This window comes from Calidris pugnax, unplaced genomic scaffold, assembly GCF_001431845.1.
Source record: "Calidris pugnax isolate Ruff unplaced genomic scaffold, ASM143184v1 scaffold81, whole genome shotgun sequence".
Classification (NCBI taxonomy): Eukaryota; Metazoa; Chordata; class Aves; order Charadriiformes; family Scolopacidae; genus Calidris; species Calidris pugnax.
Window position 1 is genome coordinate 10,583,707 of NW_015090880.1, and position 15,189 is coordinate 10,598,895.

The 15,189-nt window shown below is 52.6% G+C and overlaps 1 protein-coding gene across 3 annotated transcripts; it reads left to right on the forward strand.

The window, feature by feature from the left end:
* Nucleotides 1-4,564: 4,564 nt before the first annotated feature.
* Nucleotides 4,565-15,084, forward strand: FAM3D (family with sequence similarity 3 member D). 3 transcript variants are annotated; one of them, XM_014946621.1, is made up of 11 exons: nt 4,566-4,754; nt 8,733-8,816; nt 9,995-10,063; nt 10,818-10,925; nt 11,213-11,230; nt 11,919-12,042; nt 12,270-12,328; nt 12,715-12,765; nt 14,087-14,171; nt 14,315-14,441; nt 14,660-15,084. In XM_014946621.1, exons 3-11 carry the CDS (start codon nt 10,051-10,053, stop codon nt 14,747-14,749), a joined length of 675 nt encoding a protein of 224 aa, XP_014802107.1. In that variant the 5' UTR covers nt 4,566-4,754; nt 8,733-8,816; nt 9,995-10,050; the 3' UTR covers nt 14,750-15,084. The 3 variants fall into 3 exon arrangements, with proteins under 3 accessions (XP_014802109.1, XP_014802107.1, XP_014802108.1); XM_014946622.1 differs by having other exon boundaries at nt 8,759-8,816; XM_014946623.1 differs by lacking the exon at nt 8,733-8,816 and having other exon boundaries at nt 4,565-4,754.
* The last annotated feature ends 105 nt before the right edge of the window (nt 15,085-15,189 follow it).

Consider the following 15,189-nt stretch of genomic DNA (forward strand, 5'->3'; position numbering starts at 1 on the left):
CTGCAATCTAATAAAGAGCTGGCGTGGTGGAAGCATGCATAATCCTTCTTCAGTGTCCTAACAATGGGTGCAATAAAAAACTTCTGCTGCTGCTCAGTGGCCACAGCCACTGCCTGGAATAAATAACTCCCTGCCGAATACAGAAGTGGGAAGTTCTTTGGACCAGAGGCTTCTCGGACCCTTGTCCCTTCTGCACTGCCACAGCCCAGGGTGGGCAAATCATCTCAAAATAGATAAAAATGCCAGAATTGCTGTGTAGGTCAGACCAAGGTGTCTGCAATAACTCAGATGCCTGTGGCCTGTGGTGGTGGTCACCCACCCTCCCTCAGTATTTACTAGGGGCAAAGCAAAAGGAAAAGTCCCAAAGGCTCTGCCATCAGTGGACGACAGGATCTTTCCCCTTCTAATCATTAATTGACCGAAGCAGTGTTGCAGAGCTGGCATTATGCTCCGCTACGCTTTGTAATGAAATCACTGCCTGTGTGTAAGAAACAAATTTAATGATGTGATGCTAATAGGGCTAGAAATTTCCCGTGCAAATATTAATAATTTATAGCTACGTTCATTTTTTTAATACTGCTTGTGCTCTCTAACAAGAAAATACCGAGGTCTACCAGCCCCTCTCTGCACCAGCCCCAGATCTTATCTGGGGAGGGTGCAGTTGTTTCTGGGCGGGAGACAGAGGCCCCCAGCACGATTTCACTGGAGGCGCAAATTAGCATTTGGGAATCATGTCCTGGCCTGCAACCCTGGTTTGAAAAAGAGATGATGCTTAAAAACACAAGCGCTGCTTGCACGGCACCAACCAGCAGCAGGAGATGGATGGAGAGCTTTGGTGCTGCCCAGGCCCCTTCCCAGGGACATCTCTGCAACACCAGCACTGAGAGCTGGAGCTGTTAATTGCTTATTAATTACCTCTGCAACAAACCTGGGTGAAACGAGCCCAAGGGTTTCAGATCACACTGGGCACCTGTGTTTTGAGGCAGCTGGCAGCAAAAGAGGGATTTGAGGGAGCCGGGGAGGGGAGCATTTTATAGAAATAGGGAGGGATTTGTGTTCAATGTCCTCTTTTCCAGCAGTAAAAAAAAGTATCTTAAAGGAAGGGCAGTGACTGGAGACCTGAGGGGCTGAAAGAGAAGATAATTCCCTCGGACAAGCATAATTGCTGCAATTCAGAATGCTAAAAATGGGAAATTAGAAATAATCAATGGCTGTTTATGATCTGTGTCTATACTGTGAATTCAGCTAATACGGAGTAATTACACTGTGCTAATTTCTGGTATTTGTCATCGTTCGGTTGCAGAGGAGTCCTGCAAAACAATAAAACCAGATTGGCTGTGCTGGGCCCACAGACTGGGGGCTTAACGCTGCACGAGCTGATTTCTTTTTCAATGGTAAAAGCGGTTATGATTTGCCTTATTTATTTTTCTCTCCTAGCAGCAGAGCCGGCGGCAGTGGGCTGCGCTGCCGGGGCTGCAGCGGATGCGCTACACAACAGCACCCCCAAAAGCCAGCACCGCCGTGCTGCTGGGCGAGACCCGCCACACCAAACCCCCTTCACCGACCAAACACCACCCTTCCCCTCCTGTGAAACTGCTTTTTCAGTGTTTTGCCCGATATTACGCCATCATCCCTCCTACCAGGCTTTGTCCCCCACGCGTTTCTTCTTCCAGCCCATGGGGCACAAGGTGACCCCGCCGGAGTTTCGCCCCGATGCTCGGGCTGTGCTCGGTCACTGGGATGCAGGTGACACCTGTGGGATGGGTTGTCGGTGTGTTGGCGTGATTCACTCTTTGGTCAGTGAAATACTGCTGTTTGTTAACCTGGGCAGAAGCGGAAGGAGGGGTGTGTACGGGAGCAGGCTGCAGTTTACAGTTTACTGCTGGGAGAATAATCCCCCGCGTGACGCAGGCGGGGAGGTGTGGAGCATAGGAAAAACCCTTGCCCTCTCCCAGATAGCATGCAGGAAACGCAGGTGGGGTTTAACAGTAGATAAACAGAGAAGGAAAGGACTGTTACCTTCTAAAGGTGCTGCATTTAACATCTGGGGTATGTGGCTTGGCCCAGCATGAGCAATCTGAAACCATAAAGCCCCAGCACTTTTCAGGACAAAGGTTTGGCAGTGGCCAAACCTTTCCTAAGAGAATTTGCCATGAAGTTGTCCCAGAAGGCACCTTCCTGCAGGGCAGCATGTCCCTGCAGGCACTGTGGAGCCCCACAGACAAGGGGTCTTCAGGGGGACAGCCTGCCCAGGGAGGTGGTGGAGTCGCTATCCCTGGAGGTATTTAAGAAACGTGTAGATACGGCTCTTCAGGGCATGCTCTAGTGTCCAAGATTATTAGTTTGTGAGTGGGTGTGATGTGGTGGGGTGTTGTGTGTGTTGGTGGTGTTTTTGGGGGTTTTTTTGTGGTTGGACTCGATGATCTGAGGTCCCTTCCAACCATGATGGTTCTGTGACTGTGATTCTGTGATTCTCCCGATACTGAGCTTTCATAGGAAATAGCTCCTGGGAGGGACGGTCCTGCACCCACTGGGGCTTTTGGGCAGGAGCCACCAGTGCCCCAACCCTTCCCACCACCCGCTGGCACAAGGAGGGAGGAGGAGGAGGAGGAGAAGAACAGCTCCTTGTCCACCAGCTCGCTCCCACCAATCTTATCACAATGCTCATTGTAGTGTGGGGACTTTGCACCACAGATTATTCATCCCTCAGCCTGGCAGCTTTTTGATATCATATCTATTATTTTTTTTTTTAATTTCTCTTTCACAGTATTATGCAGAAGCCTCCCGGGGGGGGAGCCTGCAGATGAGACTGATGTAATTCCATTGCACTGCACAAGTTAATTATTTGCCAAGTAGAGACCAATCTGACGCCTTGTTCCCAGCACTTGCTGTATTCACTAATGTCATGTGTGACCTAAAAGCACCTTTCTGCCACGTGCCACGGTGGATGGGCAAAGCCTGGGCTACCCCAGGGCACGAGGACAGGACACGAGGGCTCCCCACACCAGCACCAGTGCTTCCCACAAGAAAAGCACACAGCTCCTCATCCTCCTCTGTGTTTTCAGGGAAGACAGCCAGTGGAATGTGCAGTGGCAGAGAGCAGAAGCTGTTCACACAAGGTTTCTTCACTGGGATGACGAGGCCCCCAGCCCCACTGATGGTTTTTTTGCTTGTTTCCTCTGCAAGCGGCAGCACCGTCTCCATCTCCAGGGATGGCCCAGGGGACCTCAGGTCCCTTGAAGCAGGAGGTCAAACTCATCACAAAACGGGCCTCCTTCAGGTGCTGCAAGGAGCCATGGGCTGGCTCCTGTGGAGCTGGGAGCCAGGGGATGGAGCAGAGACTCGGGCTGCTGCTCAGGGCACTTTGATACTGAGCCGAGCCAGCTATTGCCGGCAGCCAAACAAACTGATAGGAAGGATATTTCCCCGGAGAGGGAGGAGGTTTCTGATTTAGGCTGCGCTGTTTAAGCCTGGAGTCTCACCACAGCTAAAATTTCCTTCCGAGGGCAATAATTACCCCAGGGCAAAGCCCAGGCCTGTGTTTGCTTTCCTGCTCCCTGGCTGGAAGGTTTCGGTGGGGAGGCTGTGATTTCCCAGCACTCCGGCCACATCCAGCACCCTTTGCCCAGCACTGGGGCACAGCACCGCGGGGGGGAGGGCAGGCAAAGAAAAGCTCAGTGCACAGTTTTCTGCAGAGAGCACCCTCTGGTATTAAACTAATCACCACTGAGCAGTGTCGGTCCCACGGGGGCTCTGCTCCAGCCTTCCACAAGCTGCTGTCCCAAAGGCAGCCCTCCCACTGCTGGCCCCGAGTCTCCTCTGCTGGCTCTTGGCTGAAAACTGCTGTAAAAGCTCGAAGAAAAGCCGTTTGGTTTGTCTAAGTGATGGGAACAGAAAAGAAAAAGGAATGGGAACGCTTTTGTTCTCGGCTGCCAGGTAAATGAGGTTCAGCTTTGGAAAATGTATAGAACCTCTAGCGCTGACTGCAGAGCTGGAGTCTCCAAGGAGTGATTTCCTCCTTCAGAAACATAATAATAACAATAAATGATTAAAAAGAAAAAGGCCTACATCTATATGTACAGTTAACTCAGGACTCCTCTGGAGTTCAGGACTGCTGCTGGATAAATAAATGCTTATTTGAAAAGGGAACCCCCAGCCTCCTGCCAAGGAGAGGCAGTGAAGTGGCACACAGGGCCAGCCCGCACACATACAGCACAGCCAGGGGGAAAACCCAATGGATGGGGTTATTCTGCATTTACCCCGTGTCGGGGGACACTAGTCCTGCCTTCGTGCCCAGCCGCTCCTGTCACAGCACCCTCTGCCAGCCACACTGCCCACAAAGTGCTGGCTTTGTGTGGGTGCAGAGGGTCAGGCTGGTGACCACCCTGGGAGAGGTTTTCCTCTTCTGATGCGGCAAAAAAAGCAAGTGCCAAAGCGGGGAAAGCCTCCAAAGGAAACACATGAACTCACACCCACAGCAATGACTTTTTTTTTTTTTTTGTTCCCTCCCCTCCCCTGGGACAGCTGCTCCCAACCACTGCCGGTCACGGTGCCCGTGGGGCGGCACGCCAGGGTGCCCAGCCCTGTGCCAGGCGGTGAGATAAGTCTCGGGGAGGTGCCGTGAGTCAAGGAAGGCCGTGCTGGGCTGTGCAGCCACACCGCCACGCTGCAGGGCACATGTGCCCCAGCTCCCTGGGATGCCCCGGCACCCACGCAGCCTGCCGAGAGCGACAGCACACCCGGGACGCTGAGCGGTAAGTACACTCGTCCCATCCCCGCTGCCTCACGGAAATGGGGGTTCTAGAGCATGAGAGAAATAATTCCTTTCTGCAGCGCTTTTCTTTTGGCTTGCTGGCAGGTTAGAAGGTTACACAGGGAAGAGTTGTTCCTCCTTCTCTAGCGTGGAGGTGAAGGGGGGACCCCATGCGCTGGCATCCTTTCCATGGAGTGCAGCTGTGCCGGTTTCATAGACAGAATTAATGAATGAACTGTGGAGGTGAAGGGGGGACCCCACGCGCTGGCATCCTTTCCGTGGAGTGCAGCTGTGCCAGTTTCATAGACAGAATTTATGAGTGACCTGTTAACAGCAAGGGTTAAATCTGCGTTTCCACCCATTACGGGATATGTAGTAGAATCAGCTGTGTGATGTGTGGTCCAGGTCAGATCTCTTTATCTAGCATGGCTTTGGATGAATTAGCAGGGTGTTCACCACGCAATGCCCCAGCACACAGCCACGACTGGCTGGGACACTCCCAGTCACCAACCGGGAACCCTCGGGGTGCTGGCATCTAGGGCTTTTCTAGCTGCCAAAAATGAGTTTCAGGTCCTCCCATATGTGCAGTCACTAAAAAGCAGAGTCCTCTGCTGTGGCTGCCCCGTGGAAGGACTCCAGCAGAGCCCACACTTAACCCTGGGCTTTCATCCCCTGCCCAGCAGCCAGCTTGCTGCCACCCCCGACGCAATGCCCCAGCACACAGCCACGACTGGCTGGGACACTCCCAGTCACCAACCGGGAACCCTCGGGGTGCTGGCACCTAGGGCTTTTCTAGCTGCCAAAAATGCGTTTCAGGTCCTCCCATATGTGCAGTCACTAAAAAGCAGAGTCCTCTGCTGTGGCTGCCCCGTGGAAGGACTCCAGCAGAGCCCACACTTAACCCTGGGCTTTCATCCCCTGCCCAGCAGCCAGCTTGCTGCCACCCCCGAGCACCACCACGGGTGTCCCTCCTTTTGCCCTGGGGTTTTGGCACCAAGGGCTTTGGTACAACGTGCAATCCATGGCACAGGGATGGCCACTGAGCTGCTGGCCACCATTCCCACCACAGAGGGGATGCCATCGCTCACCTCCATCTCACCACTGCCACCGGTCTTGATTCCCTGCTCAGGGTAACCCCACCAGAGAGGCGAGTGGATAATGATTTAGCTTTTGGGCTCAGTGACAGAGAACTGGACAAGTGGCTGCCAACGACAAATAAGAGAACAAGAGACCAAATCGGCGGCAGCCACGGATGGGTGACACTCCTCGGGCAGCCAGGTGCAGGATGGGCATGGATGCACCTGCAGCAGGCACCGAAACCACCCCGTGCCCTTTGCACCGGCCCCATGGCCCGGCTTTCCCAGCGGCACTTCCCGGTGTCACGTCCCGCCTTGGCTCCGGTCCTGCCACCACAGCCCCACATCTCTGCCCACCGCCGCACACAGCCTGTTCGGCCTGTTTCAGGATCAGGCCTCACCCCGATTAACAACTGACTTGTGCTGGGGGCAGCTTTACCCTCTGCAGCCCTTTGGTGGGTGCAGCAGCCGGCCAAGCTTTTTTATGTGCCGAGGAATTTATAAGCCCTCTGGCTGAGTAGCTCAGGAAAGCTCAATGGGATTGTCACCTTTTGAGACTAAAAATTGCATCGCGGCATCCTCCATTCTCCTGTGGTGGGCCCAGCCCTGGCCACACAGTGAATGTGAGTCCATCCCGCACCAGCCCCTCTTCTGCACCCCCCTGTTCAGTTTCACAGAAAAACCCTGATTTTTGGAGCAGTGACTCACTGGGTGTGGGCATGGGTGACATCTGGCAGCCGCCCTCTTTGGAGCCGCATCCCAGCCCTGCACCAAAATGAGGGCTCATTTGTGGTCAGGGACCTGCTGGGAGAGAGAGGGATGTGTGGGGCTCCAAAGCAGGAAGAAGAAAAAAAAAAACAAAACAAAAAACAAACCAAAACTGAACCCACAATGCCAGAAGTTTCTGGGGAAGAGAAGTTTTCCTCCAGTGCTGGAAAGGAACAGGAACATTCACCCACCACGTTCTGGAAACCCTCCCTGTGAGGGCAGTGAGCTGCCTGGGTTTCTTCTTGGCAGCAATAACTCAGCGCTGCCAAGCGGCACCTCAGTTCTGAGCAGGAGGTGGAGCCTCTGCCTTACGCCACAGAGCTCTTTGCCAATGTTTATCCAAGAACCTTTTTGTTCCTGGAAGGGTTTTTAAGCAAATAAATTTCAGTTTTATTAGACAAATACTCTCTTTATCACCCACCGCAGTTCCTTCCTTTCTTCTTCTCCTGCAAGTCGCTCTCTGGCAGATGCCAGTGTTTTTTTTCCTGGAAAAAAAAAAAGAGAGAGAGAAAAAAAGAAAACATAAGGGACAAAAGTAATCTGAATAATTAAAAGAGAATATCATAGAAATCCCAGGACAGGGCTACCCTCTCGTAACACAATCAGGTTCCAGGAATTTCACCACCCAGGGATTTTTCCCAACAAATTTTACCTGGGATTAAGGTGAAGATAAATAGCCCAATAATTAAATTACTTCCCTAAAGCAGGAAAGTTTATCGTTTTATTTTTCCATTTCTCTCCCTCTGCAATGAAATCAATACATGCATAGAAAAAAAATAAATTTGGGGAAGGAGAGCACTGTGCAACGGGCCCCAGTGAGGCCAGTGTCCCCTGCAGCGGCAGGGACAGTTTTGCAAACCCAGTTTGCTGGGTTTTGCTCCACTCAGTGTCCAAATCACAGCCTGGGTCCGAATCCTCACCAACTCCAGGCTCTGCTCACGGGATTTGAAGGAGAACTTGACAAGGTCCAAAAGCAAACCAATACCAGTTTCCAAGACTTTGCGATGTGCCAAAGGGGATTTTAAGGACTGCTCTTCTGCTCCCAGCACACCCACCACCAGATCAGGCACTGGGCTGGGGGCCAGGTGTGGGAGAGACCCCCTGCATTTAAGAAGCAAAACTTCATGCTGGAAGAACCAAAAGGCAAGACCCCAGTGCTGTCCCGCCAGATCTTGCCGTGGGCAGCATCTGAGCTTTAAAACCTTTAAACTGCCCATTTTCAGGTCTCTGACTCTTCCACTGGCTCAGTGAAATGGACTTGTTCATGTCAGCTCTGACACAAGGTTAAAACCCATTTCAGGGATACCATGCTGGGGGGCTGGGATGGGCCAGGACAAGGTGGCGCAGGGAAGCGCTGTGGGTGCTGTGGACCCCTGTGCCACCTCCTGCAGAGACAGATTCCTGCTCACGGCCACTCACCCCCGGGAGAGGAGAAGTGAGACACCACTTGGAAGCGCATGTGCCAAGCTGGTACACTATCAAAAACACACTGCCGTTACACAGGAGGGTACACAAATACCTTCCAAGGCTTCCTTTAAAATGCAGATAAGCCATGAGGCCACACTCCCATGGGAAGCCGCTAGCTCCCGCTGCAGCAGCCTCACGGCAGACCCAGCAGCAGCGGGGGGACCTCGTGGGGAGCAACGCTGGCCCCCAGCTTTGGACAGCCTTTCCACCAGAAAGCAGCAGCTTTCCTCCTGCACTGCAGATTGGTGTCCTCCTTGGTTTTAAGGCTGCCTACAAGCTCCATATGGTGATGCTTCAACTTACCCCAGGGTGCAGGGAAAGCCAAGGGGGTGCATCCCACTGTGGCACCCAGGGGAGATGCTGGATGCATCCCACCCGTGTGCCCAAGGGAGGACACTGCACCGTGGCCATGGTAAACCACATGCCCATGGGTACTTGCCCTGAACTCAAGCGCTGAGAGGGGACCTGGAGCAGGGCTGGGCAGGAGGTAAAGTTTTCTTCCTCATGACACAGCAGCCTGAAATTAGCTTTCAGCCCAGCCCTGCTATAGCCCTTTGCTCCTTATTTACCCTTCAAACAGGAAAAGCAACTCTTAGCATAGCTTTTTTACAACTTTTCTATGCCAAGCCTGCTTTAGATAACATTAGGCTCTTTAACTCTGAGCACAGGTCTCACAGACTACAATTTGCCTTAGGACTCCAGGCTGGTTTCCAGGACGGACATTTACCAGGCTGCATCCCCAAATTTTAAAGGTAGGAGGGGAAGCCCAGTTCACAGGGTGGAAGGTGCCCATCCTTTGGGGCTGGCAGTGGAAGGGAGGGAGAGAGGGAGGGGGGCAGAGACACTTGTTCGGGTAGGAAATCATTGTGGAATCATAGAATGGTTTGGGTTGGAAGGCACCTTAAAGATCATCTAGTTCCAACCCCCCTGCCCTGGGCAGGGACACCTCCCACTAGACCAGGTTGCCCAAAGCCCCGTCGACACTGGTCTTGAACACTTCCAGGGATGGGGCATCCACAGCTTCTCCGGGCAACCTTTTCCACTGTCTCACCACCCTCACAGAAAAGAATTTCTTCCTAATATCTAATCTAAATCTACCCTCTTCCACTTCAAAACCATTACTGCTCACCCTATCCCTACAATCTCTGATAAAGCATCCCTCCCCATCTTTCCTGTAGACCCCCTTTATTGGGGGGGCTGTAAGGTCTCCCTGGAGCCTTCTCTTCTCCAGGCTGAACCTCAACTCTCTCAGCCTGTCTTCATAGGAGAGGTGCTCCAGCCCATAGTTTACACTCTAAATTACCGCCACTCCCCATTCATGTGGGTGAAGATGCTGCAGGATTTGGACAAGAGGAAACATTTCTGTTGTTCACTCAGGCGTCCCCAAACCTGGCACTGCTCTGCCCAGCTCGGCAGTGCTGCCCTTCTTCCTTTCCCTCTCTGGGAAGGACAAGCTTGTTCTCACAGATTCCTCTGACTGGGCTGGGCCAAATCGCAGCTTGGCCTCAGACGGCATTTCGCACCTCCTAATATTTGAAACCTGTTTTGCATAATCCCAGAAGGAAATCAGAATAAAATGCAGCAAAGCCGTGGTTGAAAATGTGTTCCCTGAACTCATCACAACAGAAAAGTGTGATCTGTTACTGAGAAAAGGACATGAAACAGGAATGCGCAGGGCAGCAGACAGTCACCGTGAAGAGTTCAGAGGCTTAAAAATTAAGTAAGCTCAGTGAGAGCAGCCTGATCCACTGTATGGGAGCCAGGACTTCAACACCAGGGGGGAATCAAGGACATGTGCCTGATAAGACTTTATACACCTTTTGTGACTCTTAGTTATTGCAAATATGCCTAAAAATAGCAAATATTGTTTCATGCAATATCTGACTGGCTTGGGAGGGTTACAGGATGGTATTTCCTTCTTTGTCCTCAGGGTGATTCGTGACTGTTGGCCACCCACTCGGTTGTGCTCTCTCCCCCCTCCCCATCATGCGAGTGGCAGGTAAGAAGGGAGACAGAGAGATTTACTTTGCTCTGTCCATTTTTCTCCAGTTCTTTCTGCTTCTCTCTCAGTTACAGGGCTGCTTCCAAGCCCAGCTACCCTCGTCTTCCCCTGCCAGGGCCATGGGAAAGGGCCTTTGTATAAACATCAGGTTTTTAAAAGATTTGTGTAGATTTCAGCCTGTTGTATTTTTCCTAGTGAAACCTTATGTGGCTGGGAAGAGATGGCTGTTGAGACGTTCCTGATTCCATAAGAGCCATTCAGCTGCAATAGAAGTATATTTTTCTACTCTCTTTCCATGCAGGACTGGAACGTTTTGCTCTGATGAGCGCTGCTTTAAAGCCAAATGCCAATCACATTTGTATTAGCAGCTGCTCAGCTGTAGCTAGTGACTAATTGGGGGATAGCAGCCTTCCCAGAGCTGGGAACGTAAGAAATATTTGGACTTACATAGCTTTGTAACTAATTATCAGATTTACTTTAATGCAGAGAGAAATAGGAATAGTGCTTCCCAGTAGAAGGGCAATGCTTATCTGAACATCTCCATACACCCCAGAGATACTAATTAAGAGATCAGAATTCTTTCAGGGGAAGAAGGAAGGAGTGTTAGCATGCCACACAAGTGCTGGCTTTCACCCTGTGCCTGGGTAACCTGGGGACACACAGACCAAGTCCCCAAGTAGCCAGAGGGATGGCCCAGTCCCTGACCCACGTTGCTGCTGCTCTTACCTGGCTCCTCTCCCACCCCTCACAGGCGTGATCCGGTCGGTGGTACTGCTCCTCATGCTGCTGGGCACGTGGTTCGTCATGCAGACATATTTTGATCACAGGTGGAAAGTCATCAACCCGCGGAGCTGGCTCGGTGAGGCAACGGTGGGGCTCCAGATGGGTCCAGAGGGAGGGTGTGGGTGGCTCCATTGCAAGCCAGACCCAAGAGCTGCATAGAATTGCCATGAACATTTGCACTGACCAAGGCTGTAGCCACCAGCTCTGACCATCAGGGCAGGGAGGGAACAGTACAGTGGGAAGCTGCACCAGGGCAGGGGCTCCGGAGGTGCTCACAGCCATGGGGAAGGGTTCTGGATGGCTGGCTTGGGGAAGAGCCAGCAGCTCTCTGGGGTGTCTAACCCTCCCGCTTGGTACCCACAGGTGTCAACAAGCCCAAAAGTGAGTACTGCTCTCGACTTCATCTCCATCATGCAACGCTGCTCCAGAGCTGAGGGCAATGGTGGAAGTGCAATAGCTGCCCTTGAAGTGGAAGTGCCAAAGCTGCCCCTTTCCCAAGGCAAAATCCCACCCTCCCAAACGGGGGGGAATTCCGTTATTGCAAACAACAGCAGTGTCTTTGGTGGGCTCTGCGAGCACGTGAACCTTCACACAATCCCCCTGCCCCAGCAGAAACACCCCTGGGTCACAGGTTACAGCAGGGCACAAGTCAGGGGCCCTGGTCTGGGCAGCGTGGCACAGGTTCCTACCCTGGCCAAGAACAAGGAAGCTCCAGGCAGAGAAGCCACAAGAGGCTGGCCTTGAACAAGTTCCAAATGATCCCTTGCACACAGTCCTCTGCAGTCCCCATAGCATCAGCCATACCATCCCACTGCTCACTCCTGGAGCAGCACCCAGCACCCCAGCCAGCCCGTCCCACCCCACCCTAAGCCTTGGCACCATAAACCTCAAACAAGAAGTTATCCCAGGCCCAGGATAAGCCTCCTTCATGCAAGAAGCTGGTCCAGGTGTTTCCCCCTTAGTGGCCCAATGTGCCCCAGTGCCAGCCCTGCTCAACCCTTTGGGGACACAGCTAGTGTTCCCCTCTGGGGCCAGTGCCATGGTTTCCAACTCTGCTCCTCCCTTGTAGCCACGCAGCTACCCCGGCACAAGTGCGGGAACCAGAGGAGCTGCCCCCAGAACTATTTTGCCTTCAAGATCACCAGCGGCGCCGCAAACGTGGTGGGACCCTCCATCTGCTTCGACGACACAATGTAAGCAGCACGTGGCAGGGATGGCCTGGGCTTGTACAGGGCAAGTTTGGTCTCTGCCAAGCACATCGATGGCCATCACAGTGCGTTCGTGGTTAAAAAACTTTCTTTGTTAGTGCTTCCGGGGATATTTTGCTGTCTGCAGCCAGTTTGCCCTGTCACAGTTTCACTGGCACCAGCATCTCCAGGGCATCCCTGCACTTACTAGTGCTCTCTGATTTCCTTTCCAGCATCATGAGCAGTGTGAAAAACAACATTGGCAGAGGCCTGAACATCGTGCTGGTGAATGGTGAGTCGGGTGGGCACAAACCCCCTTCTCCCCACACCCAGGGTCCCTTCCTCCCCAGGGAGGGAACAGGCCTCCGGGGAACCTGTCCCAGGCACCATGGCTGAGCCAAAAGCACATCAGTCCAGGTGCACAGCATGGGGTGCACAGCCACAGCTCTGGTTGCAAGCACTGCCAGGGAGATGGGAACAAACCCCCCTGGGTCGTGTGCTCCATGGGGTCCATGAACTCCACCAAGCAGCACATTCACCGTCGCAGCAAATATGACAAGCAGCAAATACGATACAGCAAAGCATTTTGCAGCAGGAACCCCAAGCTGGTGGCCAGGCAAAGCCTAGAGCTACCTCAGTGAAACTCACCGTGCTCTGTTTTGAATTTTAACCTTTCAGGAACAAACGGGAAGCTCCTGAAAACGGGCATATTCGACATGTACTCCGGAGGTAAGTGTGGTTGCTTTGCTCCCAGCCAGGGCTCACTGCTGGCTGCCGGCTTCTTAGGCTATTCCTGTGTCGTGTATTTAAGATAAAGTCTAGTGGACTTTGATCAGGATTGCTAGCTCAGGTGGTAAAAGCTCATTTTCCCCTGAAACCATTGAATCTGGAGGCCTCCTAATGTATCTGCATCCAAACTTGGCTTCTCACTCCTTTTACATGCAAGTAATAGCCTGAAAAACATAATTCCACTAACCTGAATAAACCCGGGCACTTGAGACCTGAGAGAGGTTACTTTCTGAGATGAGGTGGTTACACTAATCCTGAGATTTTGCAACTTTCAACACAGTTTTTCAACGTTAGTAGTGTCTGAGCAGCAGCTCGTTTCCCTGCCTTTTGCAGGAGGATAAATGAGGAGCTCAGGGCATGGCAGGTGAGATGTGGCCCCCAGCCCCAGTGAGGCCAGGCACAGGGAGCAGAGTCTGGTGGCAGCAAAGACCCCGTCCCTGTGCCTGCCAGCTTCAAACAACCCTCCTAACAGCAAGAAGATGCCCTGAGCTGGGGCAGCTCCCACTCACAGCCCAACTGGCACTGACCTTCAGGATGCTGTAAATCCCATCATTGTTGCTAAGCTGTTACCAAACTCTCCAGAGTTATGGCAGGACTCCTCAAAATCACACTACAGACACCACTATAGTGCTTTTGAATTATTCTTGCTTTTTGCAAGCCTTCCCTGGGGATCCATCACCCTTTCTGCTTTTGGGGTTTGCAACCTATTCTTAGTAGCTCCAGAGTTTTAAGGAGAAACACCAATATCATGAGATTTCAGGCTGAGTTTGCGAGCGAGATGCACGGTGGGAGAGGCAGCGGGAAGGAGGCAGCAGTCGGCTCCTGTGCCACTAGATGGGGTGTTGGACTCGAGCATCCCATGGATGCGGGATGAGGAATAATTCCCACTGCACAGCCAAAGGCATGATGGCAGGGCAGGCAGCTCTGCGGCCGAGCAGGTTCATTTCTTGTGTTGGGAAGTAAACTCAGGTAACTAGATTTCACAGTTAGGGAGAAAACTTCAGATGCAAATCCCCCCCTGCAGTTGTACTGGCAGGAGGAAAGCGCCAGCCCCAGGAGCTGCGGGACAGCCCAGGTGGGAAGACAAGATGGGGAATGCCACATCTGGAAGCCTGTTCTTCCCCAGGCCCATGACCTCAAATCCTGGCTAGAACCAGCACAGCCAGGACACTTCCCACCATCCCAGAGGAGGTTCCCCCAGCCGCCATGCAGCAGCCCCTGCTAAATCGTTTTTTCTTTTCCTCATGCTCTTCTCTCCCAGACATTAACAAACTGGATGCCTTCCTCCAAGAGATCAAAGTTGGCACCATCGTGCTGGTATCCAGCTATGATGACCCTGCCACAAAGTGAGTTTGACCCTGGAAGCAACACCTGGCTCCCCAAAAACCCACAGCTGGGGGGAGCTGGAGGTGCTGCTGCCAGCAGCAAGGAGGGGACAGCAGAGGACACCCACCTGGCACCGCACTAACATCTTCTTACCCGCTTTCAGGATGAATGCCAAAGTACAGGCACATTTTGAAGCGCTGGGCAGCAGCCACGTGAGGAAGCTGGGCTTCCGGGACAACTGGGTCTTCTTGGGAGCCAAAGGGATGAAGAACAAGAGCCCCTTTGAAGAGGTACATGGCCCTTCCCTGCCACCAGCTCTAGAGGCTCCCATCCTCTTCATAGCACCTCCTGAGCCACGTCTCACCTACCTCTCTGCAGAAGACATGGGCCAATGGTGTTATCCCCCACATCAAGCCAAGCTGCAAGTTTTGTCACGGTGCAAACTTGTGCTGTGCCACCAACCTCCTCATTCATTTTTTATCTCTCTCTCTCTTTTTTTTTCCTGCAGTACATCAAAAACGATAGGAAAACAAATAAATATGATGGCTGGCCTGAGATGCTGGAGATGGAGGGCTGTACCCCCAGGAAGATGGATTAGCATCAAGCCCCAGCCTGCCATGAAGGGAAGCTGCCACCAGTCTCACAGAGACACCAGCCCCGTCACACCGACCCCAGGTCCCACCACCACATGGTCACACAGCCCAACACACCTGCCTGCTCCCAGGGACTGGCTATTTCAGAGCAGGGGCTGCGCAGGACTTGGAGAAGAGCTGTACAAGTGCCTGCAGAGCCTGAGCGAATGCCCAGCCAGATTTCAGACAAGCTGTCCTCATCTATGGGTCAATCTGGAGCATTCAATTTTTCTGTCTTTAAACAAAAAAACTTTGTATGAAGGTTTTTCACATTTCTTAAATAAGATATCTAATTATAAAACACTGCCTTCTCATTTCCATTTTCAAGCATAAACCGTGCTTTTCCCTGCAGGCACAGCATGCCACGTCTTCTACCCCCAAGCCGGGCATCACCATCACCTACCCC